Here is a 21,461-nt window from a genome sequence, read left to right on the forward strand (position 1 = left end):
TTGTCTAAAAAGGATCATACTGTTGTTCCAATGTCACATATTCTTTAAAGTTCAAAAGTTGTCTCATGTTCATTTAGCTGTGTGCTAAATTCTGTTTTTACCCCCAACAGATTGTCAAAATTTTAAACCTTTATACTCCCCTGAATGAATTTGAAGAACGGGTAACAGTGGCCTTTATACGAACGATCCAGGTGAGTTTTAAAATAGTAATTTTATAAAGTCCTAGTCTAAGACTATAAAGGAAATGGGAAATTTGGGTTTCAACTTTGCTTCTCTTTATTACTAAAACACTGGTTACATATATGTTGGGAGACCTTACATTCCTAGGCTTTCTACTTAGGTAAACATGAACCGTATCACGCATGAGTAACTTACTATTTACACACAGAAAACTCAACTTTTACAATCTCTGCCTCTCAGATTATAGACATAGTTTAAGCATTATTTCATTTGCCACTAGCATGTTACTGAACTATTAGCACCAAATGGAATTAACAATGTAAGCAGAATATCAGTCCTAACCATAAATTGAACTAAGAAATGTTCTTTAAAGAAAACAATTTGAGCTCTTAAATCTTTGTCTAAGACTTACAATATTTGCTTTTAGGAAAATGCTTGAAAGAAAACGTACTAGGGAAAACGGTAATTTAAATCTGTCTTTTCCTAAGATGGGAATTTTTTACTTAAAGATGAGCTTCCTCAAGCCGAGCCCAAGGTGATTTTGGCTGAGTGCCTGACCTTTGCATGTGATAGTAACTGTGACAGTGTTAGAATGACAGTCATGTCGCAATGATTCAGAAAACAGGCCACTCTTCTCCCATGATTACCTGTGGGGAGCACCTCAGGGGAGACATAGCACTCCCTCAAACTTTGAAACGACCTTATTGCCCAGTGAAGTGATGTTGACATGAAACAAGGATTAAAAAGGGGTGCAGGGGGAAGTGATCAGAGGAGGGAGAGTCAGGAAAAAGGGGACCAAATGGAGGTTTATCAAAGACACTGAAGAAACATGAGGAAACATGGAGCTTTGTACAAGAACCTGTTCCCTTTGGAATACTCCTAGAATTTTATTTGGAGCTCCTTACAGTGTTCCAATGTAGATCCAGAGATTTAGAGGGCCCTGAAAAGGGCTAAAAAGGGGTTTGAAAAGAGCCATGGCAAAAACAATCTAAATGAACTTTGGCCCAGCATCTAAATAGGGAACAGAGGCCAAACATCTGGGAAGGTGTGCCTAGTCAGACTAAAGGTTGTTCTCCTAAGGGCAATGACAGAAACACAGTCGATTGTTAAAGACACAGGCCACAGAGCGGGGCAGGCAGAGTGAGTCTCTACTCACCAACATGAATATAACAACAGGATTGCAGGTGGCGCAGACAGAAAATATCCAGTTAGGATGCTCATAGTCAGATGCTGAATGGGAAGAGTTTGATGACAGAAGCCACTGAGATATCTGACCCTGGATCCATTATGTGGATTTTTATGGAGGGCTGATAATTTACACAAAAGTGCAAGTTTAGAAAGTCTTGTTTGGTTTTGAATATCTGAGACACACATTAGAGGGAGAACTATAACTGCTCATAAATTGGCAACCCCACTGTTTATGAGAATTCAGGTTAAAAAATACATGCCAAATCATACTGCAGGTTTAATGGATTAAGGACAAAGGAAAAATATAATGGAAGTAAGCCCAAATATTCTCTGAAAGTATGTACAGTCAGATTTTGAATCTTACTCAGTAATCAATTTCAGTGTCTCGCAGTTCCAGCAAAAGATTTTTTTGTGTGTGAGCTATAGCTTTATGTTCTATTTCTACCTATACAGTGCTCAGAAGAAATGGTGAACAATCCCACCTTCCTACATTTGAACTCACCTGTGTGATAAAGACACGTAACTTGTTAAAACAAACCATTGCTTGGGCGCTGTGGGCTTTTTATAGCTTTATACTGACCTTTAAAAATGTAAATTTGAAGTTAAACTCACCAAAGCATTCACAGGAGGATTTCTGTGAAATGACCACCTTGTAAATTTTAATTGATTAAATGTATACATGCCTTTTGTTGTTGAATTGTGATAATAGAGGTAATATTTCACTTTCTTTTCCCATTTTTATACTCTCTAAAATTTCTTCAAACCTTTTAGGTAGTGAAGTCTACTGTCACATCTAACTAATGTGGAGAAATACAAGGGTCCTTAAGTGCCACAAAGATGACTTTTTTCCCAGAGCCTCCTGCTATTTCACATTTTACATACATATGCCATGCGATAGGTTTGTGATAATAAATACAGCAAAACTCAGAGTGGGATGTGTGTGAGCCTTCAACAATCCCAGAGAATCATTCTGCCAGGCCATATCAGAGCCATCATTGAGTATCTTGAATTAGTGAGGCTTGTTGTTTATTCCTCCCTAAATACCTTTCTCTCCTTTAAACTTCTCTCCCATTATTTCAAACCTCTTTTTCAAATGATTAAAATTACTTTAAAATTTTGGCCCATCTTTCAAGATGCCAAACACATGGGTACTGGAAATTTAAGGCATGCTTTCTATTCATAATTCAGGTAATGGATGAAAACGTGGGCAATTCTAGGTTCCCCTGCCACTATAGAACCATCTTACAATGCCATGCTTAAACTGACTTCATTCTGTAAACCTGTTTCCCAGCACTTTCCAAATGCTGCTATGTATTTACTGCCCATGGCCTGTTTCGAGGTTTAAGAAAAATAAATTGTGTTTTCACAAAATCAGGATATAATTGATTTTCCTTTTTGGCAATACTCCCACAGTTAACCCTATTGACTTTTGTAAAAGTACAGCTTCTACCAGCAGTTCATGGTTCAGAGATTAATGGTTAATGCACGGGCAGGAGGAACAAAGGAGCATATTATAAAACCGATAACAGCAAATACAGCACTTACTATGTGCCAGTGATGGTACTCTGTTCTTTATACCTGTTAACTCTTTTAATCCTCACAACCTTACGAGAAGGGTACTCTTCCCCATCTCATGGTTTTGGGGTATGTGTGTTCCATTTAACCATTTTTAAGTGTACAGTTCAGTGGCATTAAGTATATTCACAATATTATATAACTATCACCACTATTTCCAAAATTCTTTCATCATCTTAAACAGAAACACTACCCATTTGCGCAAATAATATTCTCGCTTCCCTTCAACGCTGGGTAGGCTTCTATATTAACTTATATGTAAATTCTAGATATCACATATAAGTTGAGTCATACGATATTCTTTTGGGTCTGCCTTATTTCACTTAGGTTCTCAAAGGTCATCCATGTTGTAGCATGCGTAAGAATTTCACTCCTTTTTTTAGTGACTAATATTCCCTTCATATATCACATTCTGTCTATTCATTGGCTGATGGAAACTGCACTGTTTCCACATTTTGGCTATTGGGAATCATGCTGCTATGAACATTGTTGCACAAGTAGCTGAGATCCGTTTTTCAGTTCTCTGGGGCATATAGTTAGAGGCAGAATTACTGGGTCATACGGTAACTCTATATTTTAAACTTTATAAGGAACCTCAAACTTTTCCACAGCAGCTATACCATTTTACATTCCCACCAGCAATGCATGAGAGTTCCAGTTTCCCCACATCCTCGCCAACACTTGTGATTTTCCAGCTTTTTAAAATTATAGCCATCTTAATGGGTGTGAGGTGGTATCTCATTGTGGTTTGGATTTGTATCTCTCTGATGACTAGCATCTTTTCATGCACCTATTGGCCATGTGTGTATCTTCTCTGGAGAAATATCTATTCCAGTCTTTAATTCATTTTTAAATTAGATTGTTGCATTTTTAGTATTGAGTTGTAGGAGTTATTTGTACAATCTTGATATTAAATCCTTATCAGATACGATAAGAGTTTTACAGATTTAGCTCCCTTTAAGTTTTTGATCCATTCTGAGTTAATGTTTGTATATGGTGTAAGGTGAATGTCCCACTTCATTCTTCTGTATGTGGATATCCAGTTGTCTCAGCACCATTTGTCAAAGACACTGCCCTTTCCCCCATTGAATGGACTTGGCACCCTTGTCAAAAATCAATTAACCAAAAATATGAGGGTTTTTTTTTTTTCTGGGTCCTTATATGCTATTGGTCTATATGTCTGTCCGTATACCAGTACCACACTGTTTTGATTCCCATAGCTTTGTAAAAAGTTTTCAAATGGGAAGTGTGAGTCCTCCTTTTTTTTTTTTTTTTTTTTTTGAGACAGTCTCACTCCATCACCCATGGAGTGCAGTAGTGCAATCTCGGGTCACTGCAACCTCCGCCTCCCAGGTTCAAGCAATTCTCCTGCCTCAGCCTCCCAGGTAGCTGGAATTACAGGCATGCACCACCACGCCTGGCTAATTTCTGCATTTTTAGTAGAGATGGGGCTTCACCATGTTTGCCAGACTAGTCTCGCACTCCAAACCTCAGGTGATCTGCCCACCTCAGCCTCCCAAAGTGCTGGGATTGCAGGCATGAGCCATTGCACTTGGCCAATTTTGTTATTTTTCAGGATTGCTTTGGCTAGTCAAGATCCCTTGAAGTTTGATATGAATTTTGGGATTTTTTAGATTTCTGCGAAAAACATCATTGGGATCTTGATAGGGATAGCATTGAATCTATAGATTGCTGTATGTAGTATTGTCATCTTAAGTCTTCTAGTACATGAATATAGGGTGTCTTTCCATTTGTTGAGGTCTTGGCTCTTTCAGAAGTCTTGCACCTTCTTGGCTAGATTTATTCCTAAGTATTTTATTCTTTTTGATGTTATTGTAAATGGAATTGTTTTTCTTTCTGATTATTCATTACTAGTGAATAGAAATACAACTGATTTTTATGTGTTGGTTTTTTATTATGTACTTTCCTGAATTCATTAGCTCTAGCAATATTTGTATGTGAATTCTTTAGATTTTTCTACATGTCAGGTATGCTGTCTGCAAAAGGATCATTTTACTTCTTCCTGTCCAAATTGGCTGCCTCTTACCTCTTTTCTTGCATAATTGCTCTGGCTAGAACTATGCTGAATAGAAGTGGTAAGAATAGGCATCCTTATCTTATTCTTGATCTTAGAGGAAAAACTTTCTGAGTATGATATTTGTGATGTTGAATGTGGGTTTTTACCTATGGTCTTTATCATGGAGGGATTTATCTTTTTATCATAAAGAAAGTTGGATTTTGGCAAATGCTTTTTCTGCATCAATTGAGATGATGTGGGTTTTTTCCTCTTCATTCTGTTAATGTGGTATATTACATTGATTTTTATGTTGAACTAACCTTGCTTTCTGAAGATAAATCCTACTTGGTCATGGTGTATAATCCTTTCAACCTTTTACTGAATTCAGTTTGCTAGCATTTTGTTGAGGGCTTTTACATCTATATTGATAAGGGATGAATATAGTTTTGTTTTCTTACAGTGTCTTTATCTGGCTTTGATATTAGGGTTATACTGGCCTCACAGAATGAGTTAAAGTGTGCCTTCCTCTTTGATTTTTAGGAAGAGTTTGAGAACTGGTGTTAATTCTTCTTAAAATGTTTCATAGTCTTCACCAGTGAAGTCCATCTTGGGCTTTCCTATGTTGGGAAATATTTAATTACCAATTCAGTGTCCTTACTTGTTACAGGTCTATTCAGATTTTTTATTTCTTCTTAAATCAGTTTTGGTAGTTTGTGTGTTCCTCAGATTTTGTCCATTTCATCTAGGTTATCCAATTTGTTGGTATTAAATTTTTCATAGTATTCTCTTATAATCCTTTTTATTTCTGTAAAATTGGCAGTAATGTCCTCACTTTCATTTCTGATTTGCTAATTTCTCATTTTAGTCTTCACACACACCTGTAATCCCAACTACTCAGGGGGCTGAGGCAGGAGAATCACTTGAACCTGGGAGGTGGAGGCTGCAGTGAGCAGAGATCACACCACTGCACTCCAGCCTGGGTGACAGAGCAAGATTCCGTCAAAAAAAAAAAAAAAAAAAAAAAGGGTTTGTCAATTTTTTGAACCAACTTTGATTTCATTTGTTTTGGGTATTGTTCTATTCTCTATTTTTCCATCTAATTTGTGTTATTTCATTTCTTCTAGGTTTAGGTTTAGTTTGCTCTTTTTCTGATTCCTTAAGGTATACAGTTAGGTTATTGATTTGAGTTTGTTTTTTTTTTTTTAATGTAGACATTTACAGCTACAAACTTTTTTAGCACTACATTTACCCCATCCCATAAGTTTTGGTTTATTATATTTTTATTGTCTAATTCCCCCTGTGATTTCTTTAGCCCATTGGCTATTTAAGAACTTATTAGTTTCCACATATTTGTGAATTTTGCAGTTTTCCTTCATTTATTGATTTATAGTTTCAGTCCATCATAATCAAAAAATATTTCATATGGCTTTAATCTTTTTAAATTTATTCAGACTTGTTTTGTGTAACACAAGGTCCATTGGAGACTGTTCCATATGCACTGAGAAGAATGTGTATGCTGCTAAGTGGAATGTTCCATATGTGTTTGTTAGGACTAATTGGTTTATAGTGTTCATGGCCTCTATTTTCTTATTGATCTATATGGTTCTATCCATGATTAAAAATGGGGTATTGAAATGTCCAACCATTACTGTAGAACTATTCTCCCTTAAAGTCTGTCAGTTCTCACTTCAAATATTTTGAGGTTCTGTTGCTAGGTGCAGATGTTTATTATATCTTCTTGATGAGTTGAACCTTTTATTAAAATATAATGTCCTTCTTTGTCTCTGGAAATGACTTAATTTCTCCTTCATTTTTGAAGGGTAGTTTTGCCAGATTCAGAATTCTTAGCAGACAAGATTTTTTCCTTTCTAGATTTGAACTGTGTCATCCCACTGCCTCCTAGCCTGCATGGTTTCTGATGAAAAAACAGCTGTTAATCTTATTTGAGGATTTGAGGATACCTTATACAGTCAGCCCTCCATATCCACAGGTTCCATATCTGCAGGTTCAGCCAACCACAGATTCAAAATTCAGTATTCACAGGATGCAGAACCTGTAGCTATGGAGGGACAACTTTTTGTATCTATGGGTTCTACAGGGCCGACTGCAGTACTTGCATATCCATGGATTTGGGTATTTGTGGGAATTCCTGGAACCAATCCCCTATGGATACTGAGGGATGACTTTATGTGACAAGTCACTTCTTTCTCACTGCCTTCAAGACTCCCTCTCTGTTTTAGGGTTTGACGATTTAGTATAATGTGTTTCACTGTGAATCTCTTTGCCTTTATCCTACTTGGAGTTCATTGAGCTTTTTGGACAATTACATACATGTCTTTCATCAGATTTGGGAAGTTTCAGGCATTATTTCTTCAAATATTTTGTTGCCCCCTTCTTGCTCTTTTCCTTCTGGTACTCCTGTAATGTGTATGTTGGTACAATTCATAGTGTCCAGTAGATCTGTTAGGCTCTGTTCATTTTTACATTGTTTTTATTTTCTTCTCAGACTGGATCATTTCAATTGCTTTATCTTCAGGTTCAATGATCTTTTGTTCTGCCTGCTGAAGTCTACTGTTAAACTCCTCTAGTCAGTTTTTCATTTCAGTTTTTGTACTTTTCCTAAAATTTCTGGCTTCAAATAGGAAGCAGGGAGGGGCTCTGTGCCTTTAAATTTTCTAGTTGATGCCACTAGTGGAAGCCATTGCATCCCAAGAAATGTCTAACCAAGACAGGCATCTGCTGGGACCCACCAGATCAACCAAAGTGCACAACCCCAAATTTTTGGAGGACAATGCCCCACTGCCTGCCCTGGCCAGCTAGCTACTCCAGGAATATGGGCTGCTATCCCCATAGCTTCAGGGGAGCTGAAGAGAGGGGGATAGTAGCTGGGTCACACACACAGTTCTCTTAGCAAAGATCAGCAGCCTCTCCCTTTATCAATCACTCTCCCAATTGTTTATAAATGTCCAATCAAGTTCCAGAGTTACAAGATAGTTGACAATCACTGTTTCTAGTTCAGGGTAGCTTCAGTGGAGGGACCAATCCCTAGAGCTTCATACTCTGCCATTTTATGTGATATACTCTTCTCCCATTCCATTCTACAGGTAAAGAAACTGGGACATAGAAAAATTCAGGAATTTTCCCAGGGTGGTGCCAGGATTAGAGCTCAAGCTGTCTACCTAAAAAAAACTCATGCCCTTGGCCACTCCACTACAGTGCCTCTCCATATGGTTTGCACCTGAGATGTATTTTATATTCTCCCTTAGATAGAAAATTTTTTAAAGAATGGTAGAATTAGAAGAGTGCTTATAGCCCTCTGATCTCCAAGAAGCCTAAGTCAGGGCTTCTCGCCCCACTAAATACCTCAAGGGTAAGGAAATCACATTCTCCTGGTCCTGAAGTTTTACCTAATTGTCTTAGAAATCTTTCCATGATACATGCCAACTCACTTTCGTGAATTTACTTAAACTGCCTATTTTTAGGGGTACTCAAACTTTCCATGGTCTTATTCTTCCCCATAGGCACAACTACAAGAGCGGAATGACCCTCAGCAACTGCTGTTAGATGCCAAGCACATGTTTCCTGTTGTGTTTCCATTTAATCCATCTTCTCTAACCATGGACTCAATCCACATCCCAGCGTGTCTCAATCTGGAGTTCCTCAATGAAGTCTGAAGATGCATGTTTCCAGCATTAGTTTGATTCCCAATGTGAGCAAAAAGGAAGTATATACAGTAAAGTGTAAATTCAAGGGTCTGTTAAATCTGGTAAAAGGAGATCAAATCAGAGATTGACAGCCTGTGGAGGGGTGCTGAACTATACAGAATTAGACACAACTATGTCATTATTTTTTTGTACCTACTGCTCAGAATAAAAACACTTGAAATATGGAAGATTTTAAGTTTGATTTCAGTCCAACACATATGCATAACTTATAGACACCAAGCGGTCCCCATAGGCAAATAAAAGGTGCCAATTCTATAAAATGAAGCTGCCTAGTTTTGATCTTTGCATATAACTGGAGAATGTCCAAATTAAAATATCAAATATATATAAGTCACATAAATTGCCTTCAAAGGGCTTTTAACAAATAATGGTACTAATAACCATCATAATGGCATATACTGACATTTCCCAAAGTTTGCAAACCATAGGCATGGTTGAGTTTGTGGTGAGATGTTTTAAGAACAAAAATATGGGAATGAGACTTCTGAGAAATGTTCCCAAAATATTTTTTAATGGCTGATTATACAAAGATAGTGGTGTAAATGACCTCCAGACCAGACATTTTGAGTACTGGTTTCTGAAGCAAAATTAGAAGTGCCCATCCTCAGTGTGCTCAAACGCTTTTGTGTAATCTTGGTTTAATGGAAGAGATTATTGAAAGGCTGCTATCCCAAACTCCAGGTGAGAAAGATGGAAAACTACTTTGTTTCTGATGCTAGTCCATACACTTTCCAAGTCCCACAAAACTCACAAAAATGTATATAAGCTAAATATTAGAAAAGGATAACAACTTGTTTTATTTATAGATATAAAAACCAAACAAGTCAATATGAAAACTTTTAATCTCTTAATACCATTAAGCCTCCAGTAAGAGCATCACATAATGCTCTACTATTCCAGAAACCAAATAGTAAAACAAACTAAAGCTTGCACATCAGATCATCTGAAAAACCTTCAAAAATAATCAGTTCAGGGATATTATACTAAAGTTTGGGTTTTTTTTTTTTAAGAGAATAAAATGATTTAGGTCAACTTTCCCTTTTCAGGTTATTTTCAACATTTTTCAAATTTAGCACACTCTCCTACAAAATAAGGATTTTTTTGTAAATATCTCTACTACAAAATAAGGATTTTTAAAAAGTAATTCAGTAATAGGCTTAGATGTTTGCTGCTCTTAGAATTTTTTTTTTAACTTGTTTTTGAATTCTTCAAAAGCAAGCATTCAACTGGAAACCCATATTCTTTCCACACTTTTTTTTTTTTTACTGTCTTTTCCCTATTTCTTGATAGCAGTATGCTGTTCCCATAAGAAAAAATGGTATTTGCAAATCATAGAAGAACAGCCTTTGTATTACATTGAGAAGATAAGATTTATCCATGAATTGGCAGTAGAACAGCCTGCCTCCACCCTCTTTTACTCAACCACCCAACTTAAAAGGCTCTTGGAATTCCACACAGCACACTCCAAGCTACCTTCTGCACTGTGCCCTTAGGGCACAGCTTCCTCAGTCCTTCTCTACATCTCCTGGGGCTTAGCCCAGTCTTAGCCTGGGTTAAGGCTGCTGACAGTTGTGTTCCAATCAGTTGTCATGGGCATTATCCCCTCTACATCCACATTAAACATGACAGTTTCTCTTGGGTGTCTGCAGAGCTGTGCCTTTTTCTTTCGTTACAGTTACATAATCACTGACTTCCATGACACTCACCCATGAATCCATGTGCTGACTTCATTTAGAAGGCCAATCTAAAACAACTGGGTTTGTGGCTACCTCTTTAAAGTTGTTTGTGAAGTATAATTTGCTTTTTAATGCACTTTAGTTTGAAACTGAGTCTCTTACGTAAGGACTATCTTTTAATCTTAAAAGACTAAAAATGCCTTGTTAGAGTGTTAAGGAGTTTTGACATGCAGTGGTTCCACAAATACAGTGGTTTACTATTCTTATATACTGTCTTATACCATCATTCTCTCCATCTCTCTTGGTCACTACTGTCTGCTGTCTCTGGTTAATCACTAGGTGCCAAGAGCTTACTGAATAAAAGCTTGGCAATTAGAATAAATGGGGAGGGAAGGACCTTATGAATAGTCCATTTAGCCTAAGAAATGGCAGATTTAGTTCTTCTCTTCCAAAAGATAAAGGTGTATCACTAGAATTGTACTTAAAATTTATAGATGACTAACAAATATATACTTTATATGTAGTTAATATTTAGATCTATCTTATTTAGTACTTGGAGGCTAGAAGCAGCATCTTTAGGGGAACTATATAATCTTTTGTTAGCATTTTCGCTGCATTTTAAAAAATCAATTCAAACATTTATCAGTGTCATGAAATCAGTAATGACTAACAATTCAACATAAAGGTTTGAACTCTGCATTAGATGTCTCTTTAATTTTTTAATATTTAAAATTTAGTTGACGCTTTTCCCACCAGGTGCCTTTAGCGGTTACTAAGATAACTGACTTACCAATTGTTTCTCTGAAATAAGTGTTGCTGTGGGAATAATTTTAATGTTCAATGTGATATCATGGGGAGTTTTGTCTTTTAAAACATTAGAAGCATTTTAAATAGTAAGAATCAAATATTTATAGATCAAAAACTTGTTTTTAAGTATTATACGGGACTTGTTTACTTACAGTAAATGTGTATGTACACATGAGTTGTTGTTGAAGCCGACAACATATTACATCATGAATTTTCCTTGTGCCCTGATAGTTGCAGTTAGAGTTCCAGTACCTGTAGGCTCACCTGGGAGGCAGATTAGACCCAAAGGTAGATGTTTTTCCCTTTTCCATGAAGCATGTCAGTGGGAGTTACTTTCTTTGATTTCCCTAGTACTAAATTTTAAGGCTTTTGCAAAAACAAAAACAAAACTAGGAGCTTGGAACATTTAAAAATCAATGCTGCTATGTATCAATTCATCAAATATTTACTTAGAGCTTTCATACATTAAGATACCAGTAACCAATAAATTAGAATTCATTTATTCTGCATAAAGTAAATTTTCATACACTTGACCTACTAAGACAGCAAGGGTGTCCTAAATTGAGGCATTTGTATAATGCCTACATAACTAAATGGTCACTAAAATGGGACAGCATGGGGCAAGACCTTGTAGTTCTTCACAGAATATTTGTGGTCAGTTTCTCCAATTTGCTTCATGAGCCAAATAACCATAATTCACTTTTTATACCCACTGGTGCCATAATTAGAGAATTAGAGGGTGCAGACAGAGATTAATGCCAATGACAAACCCAGGTCATTAGATACAAAAGATTGTTTTTCAAAGAAAGTAAGTTTCTAATTCTAACAAAGGGGATCAATCAGAAATGAAACTAAGCTACTTTCTAAAATGACACCATATCAGAATAATCCAGATTTGAATATAACATTTTGCCACCAACTGACGTTTAGATGAAGGAGTGCCTCTCCGAAAGCGTTCAGATCATATTCAGGGGTGAATCTAACACCGTGGAATAAAGACTACTGATAAAAATATTTTTCCACTTTGCACAAATCTGTAAACTACACTTTTGTTTATAGAAAAATGCTTGTAATAGTCACTGTAATATTTAGCTGTGGATAAAAATTTGTGGAAATAAATACTTTTGAATACAGTGGTGTGCCAAATCTAAATGAAATTTAAAACTCTGTAGCTACAGGTTGACAAAGTTTCTTTGTAATGCTCTCTTGAGGAGCTTCATTATGGGGCCTGTATTCTAATACGTGTCATGATCATTTAAACCAGAGGTCAGTATCTTACAGTCCAAAAGCTGGCGGCAGGGAGAGACTCTCAGATAACAAGGCTTATTGAGCAATTACTTTAAAGCTATGGAATTAAAGGCAGTTTTGGTGTAGGCAAAGACAAGTAGATCAATGAAACAGAATAGGGAGTGCAGGGATAGGCCCAATCCTATGTAAAACATAGCATACAGTAGAGATGGCATGAAAAATCAGTGGGAAAATAGTCACAAGATCTGTATGGAGGAATTTGTAAAATATAAGTGAAAAACAATGACAACATTAAAATGGAAAAATAATTAGGTACATGGATTCAAAGACTCCATACCACTAAAAATTTGTCAGTTGTCCCCAAGTTCATCTATAGATTAAAAATCAAAATTTCAACTGTTCCTATGTGAAAATTGACAGTTCATTATAAGATTTATATGGAAGAGCAAAGGCCCATGGATAAGGAAGACCCTCCTTGAGAAAGTGGGAAGCTTTCCTTAGCAGGCATCGAGACTTACAAAATTTCAGTAATTAAGATGTGTGAGAATGACAGACATGGAAATTTTTTTTTTTTGAGATGGAGTTTTGCTCTTGTTGCCCAGGCCGGAGTGCAATGGCATGATCTCGGCTCACCGCAACCTCTGCCTCCCAGGTTCAAGCAATTATCCTACCTCAGCCTCCCTAGCAGCTGGGATTACAGGCATGTGCCACCACGCCCGGCTAATTTTGTATTTTCAGTAGAGATAGGGTTTCTCCATGTTGGTCAGGCTGGTCTCAAACTCCTGACCTCAGGTGATCCGCCCGCCCCGGCCTCCCAAAGTGCTGGGATTATAGGCATGAGCCACCGTGCCCGGCCCTGGACGTGGAAAAATTGAGCAGTGGAACAGAATAGCCCAGAAACTGAGCATCTATGTGGAAATACTGATACATTTTTTCTTAACTAGCACACATCAGAATCACCTGGAAATCTTTAAAAAAAATTACACCCAAATTTATGGAATAATACATCTCCAGAGATGGTGCCCTTCCACACCCATTGTTAACCTGACCCACCTAAAAATATACAAGAAGACATCTCCAGGGACGGTGCTCTTAAGCACCCATCATTAGAGACCACTATGGAAATATTTCATGATCCAGAAAAATGGTCACAGTATAATTAGTCCTCAATGTCACCGATAGGTTCTAGGAAACCATGAGTATAAACAAAATAACATAATGACACCAATTTTAACATAAGCTAGTTGATATAAACAGTTCCTACAGCATATTTATGGTCATACAAACAACACCAAATTTTTTTTTTTTTTTGAGATGGAGTCTTGCTCTGTTGCTCAGGCTGGAGTGCAATGGCAAGATCTCAGCTCACTGCAACCTCTGCCTCCTGGGTTCAAGTGATTCTCCCTCCTCAGCCTCCCGAGTAGCTGGGATTACAGGCGTCTGCCACCATGCCTGGCTAATTTTTTTTGTATTTTTATAGAGATGGGGTTTCACTATGCTGTCTACGCTGGTCTCAAACTCCTAGCCTCCAGTGATCCGCCTGCCTCGGCCTCCCAAAGTGCTGTGATTACATATATGAGTCACCATGTCCGGCCAAAACATCAACATACTTCTAAATAAAGACCAAAACACTTCTAGTATTAAACACTGAAATGAAAGCTATACATACATTTAAGAAAGATTAATAAAAACAAATGAGAAAGTTGCCCACTTATTCCATTTCAGAGTTACTGAGAGCCCACCTCTCCTGGCAGCTCAGGGTGCCTGTCACTGGGTGTGCTTACAAACCCACACTCAGACTGGGATCACTTAGACATACCCATTCACCTCACATACACAGTTTTGGGACATGGGAGGACACTGGAGAATCCAAAGAAAACAGTCATGGGGATCTCACCAGTGGAATGTATCCATGTCTCATGGCAGCAGCCTCAATTCTTGCCACCTCAGAAGAAAGAATTTGAGGGGAGTAGAGCAGAAGGAGAGACCAAGGCAAGTTTTAGGACAGGAGTGGAAAATCAGGAAAGTACACTTGGAAGAGGGCCAAGTGGGTGACTTGAAAGAGTCAAGAGCGCAGCTCACCCTCTTGACTTGGGGTTTTATATGTTGGCCTACTTCTGCGGTCTTGGGTTACTTCTCTCAACTCCTGAGATCTTGCCAGGAAGTGGCTGATCACCAGTTTCACATGTTTTCTATTGGGAGACTGCCTTTCTCTGATGCTGGCTGTGACCAATGACTACTTTAGAAAGATAGTTAACTGCCTTGACCATCAGTGGATGGTCACCCGACGCTCCAGGTGTGTGTGTGGAATGGGGAGCTCTCTCCTGCCCTGCTCATGCCTGACTAGCTACCCACTGTAACAGGGAGAACCTGCAGACTCCACACACACAGTGGCCCTGGCCAGGAAGCAATTCTTTTTTTCTCACCGACATTATGTCAAAATGACAATGAATGAAACAATGTTATGTAAGGACCTGCTGTACACTATGCAGTGAAAAATTGACCTTTGAATCCACCTTCCAACCTAAAGATGGATTCACTTTTTTGAGTGGCTGACCAAAGAATACCCTTACTTGAGGAAAGCCTTCAGTTCATACTCAAAGAGGTTTAGGCCTAGCTTCAAAGCCTCAACAGGAAAACCACATTTGAAAAGAAGCAAATTTCATACAAGATACACTTAGTTCAGAAAGAGAAAAGCAGCCTGACTTCCAGGAACTGATCTGAAATTCAGAGCTAGGCCTGGGTCATGCTAGAAGCTGGCCTGGTCCTCTCTGCTGGGCCGTGTTGTTGTTTTGCTATGAACAACCTTACAAAACACCAATATCAGATGTAGTCCCTCTGTGACTACACTAAAGTGATATGAAACAAGACTGTAATTTTGCCCAGGCACAAAAACAAGATCACTGTGTAAACCATATAACACCAAATATGCCCTGTCCCAGGTAATATGAGGGAATGTAGCTGCTTTCCTAGGTGCAGCTTGAGCCTGGCTCTAATCGGCCCTCCTTCAAGATAAGATGATACTGTGACAGTTAATATTAGGTGTCAACTTGATAGAAGGATGCCTAGATAGCTGGTAAAGTATTGTTCCTGAGTGGGTCTGTGAGGTTGTTGCCAGAGGAAATTAACATTTGAGTCGCTGGTCTGGGAGAGGAATACCCACCCTTAGTGTGGGTGGGCACCATGCAATTGGCTGCCGGTGCAGCTAGAACAAAGCAGGCGGAAGAAGATGGGATAAGCTGGCTTGCTGAGTCTTCCGGCTTTCATCTTTCTCCCGTGCTGGATGCCTCCTTCCATTCCTCCTGCCCTTGGACATCAGACTCCAGGTTCTTCAGCCTTTGGACCTTTGGACTTACACCAATGGCTTGCCAAGGGCTCTCAGGCACCCTTTGGCCACAGACCGAAGACTGCACTGTTGGCTTCCCTACTTTTGGGGTTTTTGGACCTGGACTGAGCCACTCCTGGCTGAGCCTGCAGACGGCCTATTGTGGGACTTCACTTTGTGATCCTGTGAGTCAATTCTCCTTAATAAACTAACTCCCTCCGTCCTTCCCTCCCTCCTTCTCTTCCTCTCTTCCTTCCTTCCGCCTGTCTTTTTTTTTTTTTTTTTTTTGAGACAGGGTCATGGAGTCTCGCTCTGTCACCAGGCTGGAGTGCAGTGGTACGATCTTGGCTCACTGCAACCTCCACCTCCTGGGTTCAAGTGATTCTCCTGCCTCAGCCTCCCAAGTAGCTGGGACTACAGATGTGTGCCTCCACGCCCAGCTAATTTTTGTATTTTTAGTAGAGACGGGTTTTCACCATGTTGGCCAGGCTGGTCTCAATCTCTTGACCTCGTGATCCGCCCACCTCAGCCTCACAAAGTGCTGGGATTACAGGTGTGAGCCACCACGCCTGGCCTTAAACTCCCTTTCATATATGTATATATCCTATTAGTTCTGTCCCTCTGGAGAACCCTGAATAGTACTGATACCCAAAGACTTGTCCCTACTTCCTGACAGTACCCAGTACAGAGTGAACCTGTACTTCCTTGGATCCTCCCCAAATCACCTAACCAAACCCCAAATCCTACCACCCTTTTACTGAGATGTGCTGCAGTTCCCAAAGGCACACCCATGATGTGCAATCTCCCTTCTTCCAAAGAACATTAAACCCAACTTGTTCAACTATAGGTGTGTTTCTGGAGGTTTCTGGCTGAAAGGCAACAATGGCATTGTCTCTTTCTACCAACATTAGTATTTACAGAGTAAACTTAGATCCAAGGAAGATTTGCCTAAGGTGAATGAAATCTCCACATGAAAGTGGAGCCAAAGATACAGACCCTGCAAATAACCTTCAGACAAGTAGAGAAAGAAAAACAAATGTCTAAAGTTTGAGATAGTGCCTTAGAGGTACTAAGAACACATAAAGACTTAGGGTAAACAACATGAGGGAGTTTGGCAAATTGGTGTCTGTATTACTTCCTGTCTATATTCCCTTAGAATAGGTAGCTAGGCAGACTTGAACAGGGCAGGAGAAAATCTCCCCCACCCCACCCAGGAATGTCAAGCACTATCAGGTGATGGTCAGGCAAGTTGTTAAACTATCTAAAATAATCATTGGTCTCAACTGGTGTCAGGGAAAGACATTCTCCCAATAGATGGAAAATACTAGAATCTGGTGATAAGCAGCTCCTGGATAAGATTTTGGGAGAGTGGGCTCAAACATGCTCACTAAGAGGCAAAATGGTGGAGTTTAACTGGTATATAAACTTCCTCTAGAAAAAAGACTGGTGAGGGAAGAATGTCTCCAGTGAGTATGTGCACAGCTTCAGTAAACACACTGCACATGCCGCCCCTCCCAAGTGCTGGTAGGCCACTGAGCATGCGGACAGCCCACCCCAAGGGAAGAATTGGAAGAAGTAATGCAAGGCCTAGAACCGTACCAATGTATCAGTCCCCAAATCAGGGGTCAGGTGGCACAGCTGAATCTCTCAAGTTGCCCACTGAGCCCTCTTCCAAGTGTACTTTACTTACTTTTATTCCTGCTCTAATACTTCTTAATAAACTCTCACTCCTGCTCAAAAACTTGCCTCGGTCTCTCACTCTGCCTTATGCTTCTTTCCTTTGAGGAGGCAAGAAGTGAGTTGCTGCAGGCCGTATGGATTTGCCACTGCAAACAATTTCATTCATCTGATGTTCTTGCTTGGCAACTTGAACTTTCTGAAGAGTTAGTATTCATTGTAAGAATAAAACCACATTCAACATTTGCCTTCTAATTAACAAAAATTGAAGTTATTTCCACAGCAATTAGATTAACAGTGAGCATACACATAACGTTCCAAACTACTCAACATCAGCAAATTCACTTGCCTCACTCATTCAGATTCACGTACTCATTTTAAAAGTTGTCTTAGGCCCTACTGACTTGGTCAGCTTTCCCCAGTTTCCATTACTGAAACTTCTAAAGCCACTGCTGCTTAAGCCACTGTCAATTTTTAGTGTTATAGGAAAGCAGGAGAAATTGTGTTTAAGCATAGGAAAACAAGTGTAGAAATGATAACATTGCATTTCTAAAAATACTGAGCATTAAATGTCTAAAAGTAGAACAATAACTTTACATCTCATGAAACCCTCCACATCTAGACAAAAATTATAACAATTTTAATATAGATATTAAAATTACAAGAATACATACCTGCTTAAATATAATGTAAACCTGAAAAGGACTAAATATTTTCAAAAATAACTTGTTTCAAGCAATTTTGTAGCTTAATTGAAGGACATTTTTTTCTCCCAACTTGTATTTTGAAAGAGTTAAAACCTACAGAAAAGTTGCAAAAATAGAAGAATGTGGTACATGCCTGTAGTCCCAAGTTACTCAGGAGGCTGGGGCAGGAGGATCCCTTAAGCCCAGGAGTTTGAGGCCAGCCCCGGCAACATAGCAAGCAAGATCCCCTCTTAGAAAAAGAATAATGGGCCAGGCGCAGTGGCTCACACCTCTAATGCCAGCACTTTGGGAGGCCGAGGTGGGCAGATCACCTGAAGTCAGGAGTTTGAGACCAGCCTGGCCAACATGGCGAAACCCTGTCTCTACTAAAAATACAAAAATTAGCCGGGTGGGGTGGCACATGCCTGTAATCCCAGATAATCAGGAGGCTGAGGCAGGAAGATTACTGGAACCTGGGAGGTGGAGGTTGCAGTGAGTGGAGATCATGCCACTGCACTCCAGCTTGGGCAACAGAGCAAGACTCTGTCTCAAAAAAAAAAGAGTAATAAACAACTGTATATTCTTCATTTGGATTCCCCAGTTCATAATATTTGGCCATATTTGCTGTATCTTTCTCTGCCAGTGTATAGTCATGCACTATCTTTCCTATGTTTAGATGCACAGATACTATTGTGTTACAACTGCCTACAGTGTTCGGTACAGTAACATGCATACAGGTTTGTAGCCTGGGAGCAACAAGCTGTACCATATAGCCTAGGTGTGTAGCAGGCTCTACTATCAAGGTTTGTGTAAGTGAAATCCATGATGTTCACACAATGACGAAATCGCCTAACAGCACATCGTTCAGGATATATTCTCGTAGTTAAGCAACACATAACTGTATATACATATATGCATTTTTTCCAGTCATTTGAGAGTTAGTTGCAGGCCTCATGATTCTTCACCCGTATATATTTCAGTATGTATTTCCTAAGAACAAAGGACAATCTCCTACATAACTACAATATAATTATCACGATCAGGAAACTTAATGTCAATATTACCATGTCATCTATAATTTATATGTTTCTCCAATTGTCCCAATACTGTCTTTTAGAGTTTTTTTTTAACCCAGGTTTTAATTAAGGATCCCATACAATATGTGTCACATCTCTAGTCTCCTTTAATGTGATACTATTCCTACTTTAGCCATTTTTTGTTTTTCACCACACTGATGTTTTTAAAGAGTTCAGTTGTTTTGTAGAATGTACCTCCATGTGGATTTGTCTCATTGTTTCCTTATAATTAGATTCAGGCCAGATGTTTTCAGGAGAAATTCTACGCAAGTGAGATTGTGTTGTCGCTGTAGCAAGGGGAGCGCATGACATCAGTTTGTCCCTTTATTGGTGATGGGACACCATTAGTTCACAATTCGGTGAAGTAATACCCGCAAGATTTCTCCATTGTAAAGGTACCCTTTCCTCTTCATGAGACTTGCAGACTATGTCAATATTCTCTCATATATTTACATGTTTTAACATATGTAAACCTTTCACTGAATGGTTTTAGAATCCACTCACTAGTGACATTTCCAATTAGAGAAAACATAGAACATTTGTAAAGACCTGATGATCTGCAGTGGGAAATTGTGATACTTAACCTTTCTTAATTATGTAGAGGGCAAATTGAAAAGTGTGTATGAAAATGAACACTCTATACATGAGCAGCATTTTTTTTTTTTTTTGAGACAGAGTCTTGCTCTGTCACCCAGGCTGGAGTGCAGTGGCACGATCTCGGCTCACTGCAAGCTCCGCCTCCCAGGTTCACACCATTCTCCTGCCTCAGCCTCCCCAGCAGCTGGGACTACAGGCGCCCACCACCAAGCCTGGCTAATTTTTTTGTATTTTTAGTAGATACGGGGTTTACCCCGTATGGGTCACCGAGACCATTAGCCAGGATGGTCTCGATCTCCTGACCTCGTGATCCACCCACTTCAGCCTCCCAAAGTGCTGGGATTACAGGCGTGAGTCAGGGCGCCTGGCCTATACATAAGCATTTGTGAAGCTTGTCTAAGATTTGTACATTTGATTGCGTGGATATTTTGCCTTAAAAAGAACTGTAAATGAATAATGTGTGCTGATGTGTTCATGGGTGTAGAGTACTAAGGTCTGCGTTAAAAAGATAAGATGGTTTGATGGAAGAACAGGTGGACAGCAATATAGCAAAATGTTAACAATTGGGTCGATATGCGTCCACTGTACAAGTCTTCCCACTTTTCTGTAAGTTTGAAAGTTTTCATAATACAAATTTGGATTTAAAAAAACCCCAACACTGCAAGAGTGTCACCAAAGCGTTTGAAAAGCAGGATTCTAGAGGGGGCATTCGCTGACGACTCAGAAAAACCGTTCGTGCCACCCACCAACCCCAAGCACTCAAAGAAGCGCTCGCTAGGCAGCCTGGCCCTCTGAGCCCTGGTACCCAGGGGCTCTCCGCTTCTCCCTTGCCCCGGCCGCCTCCTGCTCGCCCGGCCTCAGTCTGTTCTCAGAACACACTCCATCACCTGGTTCCCAGAACTCAGATTGCGCAGTGGTCTCGTCATCATCGGCCAGGGCTCACAGTGACCGCGGCAGAGGCCTCCCTAGACCTACCTCCCGTCCAGCCTCAACCGCTGCCCCCTCTCCTCACGCCCCCGCTCCAGGTCCCCTGGCCCCACTTAGCTCGCCACGTTTTCATAATCCTCTCAGGCTCCGGGCAAGTTGCGCCGCCCGCAATGGGACCTGATCATATAAGGAAAATACTACGGGCTCATCTGGGGGCTGCAATGGGGACCCGAAAGCGCCCTAGCCTACTACACTCACCTCACACCAACTGCCGCCCACCTCTCCGCCCAACCCCCAGTACAGCACCCACGCACAGTCGCGCGTCCAGCTCGGAGACCTGAGCCTCTGCCCAGCGGACTGCGCAGCCGCCCGCTCCAGCCAATCCTGTCGCGCCTCCGCCGCGCCCCGCCCACAGGATTTCGGTTCCGCCCCCAGCTGGCAGCCGCCAGCGCGCTAAGTCCCTCAGGCCTGGGCTCCTGCCAAGTGTTGAGGGTTCTGGCGCAGACAAAGGGGAACAGTCATTGCCTGTCGGGGCTGGGATATGATGGGTGAGAGGTATCAAACCAAATTCTCTCGGCTTGGAAACGGAGAAAATCTAAAAACGAGGATGTGAGGAAAGAGTCCGCCCTCAAGACGCGTAGTCGTCTACCCAAGCCCCGACCCCCGGGCTCCCTCGGGCTAGGGTGAGGCGGGCAGCCACACGTGGGGTAGGATCATCTTACGCTGGGGCCCGGCCGGGCAGCCCCGGGAAGTAGGT

The 21,461-nt window shown here is 40.2% G+C and overlaps 2 protein-coding genes across 2 annotated transcripts in view; both read left to right on the plus strand.

The window, feature by feature from the left end:
• MYO5B (myosin VB) overlaps positions 1-8,852 on the plus strand; it is a 316,975-nt gene extending 308,123 nt beyond the window's left edge. The window contains exons 40-41 of the mRNA XM_011929181.1: positions 111-191; positions 8,482-8,852. Coding sequence (XP_011784571.1) covers positions 111-191; positions 8,482-8,634 — 234 coding nt within the window. The 3' untranslated portion in view covers positions 8,635-8,852. The remainder of the gene's footprint in view (positions 1-110; positions 192-8,481) is intronic.
• Positions 8,853-21,123: 12,271 nt separating this feature from the next.
• Positions 21,124-21,461, plus strand: part of ACAA2 (acetyl-CoA acyltransferase 2) — a 29,061-nt gene continuing 28,723 nt past the window's right edge. Inside the window, exon 1 of the mRNA XM_011928798.1 lies at positions 21,124-21,252. Within this exon, the coding sequence (XP_011784188.1) occupies positions 21,246-21,252 (7 nt within the window). The 5' untranslated portion in view covers positions 21,124-21,245. The remainder of the gene's footprint in view (positions 21,253-21,461) is intronic.

This window comes from Colobus angolensis, unplaced genomic scaffold, assembly GCF_000951035.1.
Source record: "Colobus angolensis palliatus isolate OR3802 unplaced genomic scaffold, Cang.pa_1.0 Scaffold8, whole genome shotgun sequence".
NCBI lineage: Eukaryota > Metazoa > Chordata > Mammalia > Primates > Cercopithecidae > Colobus > Colobus angolensis.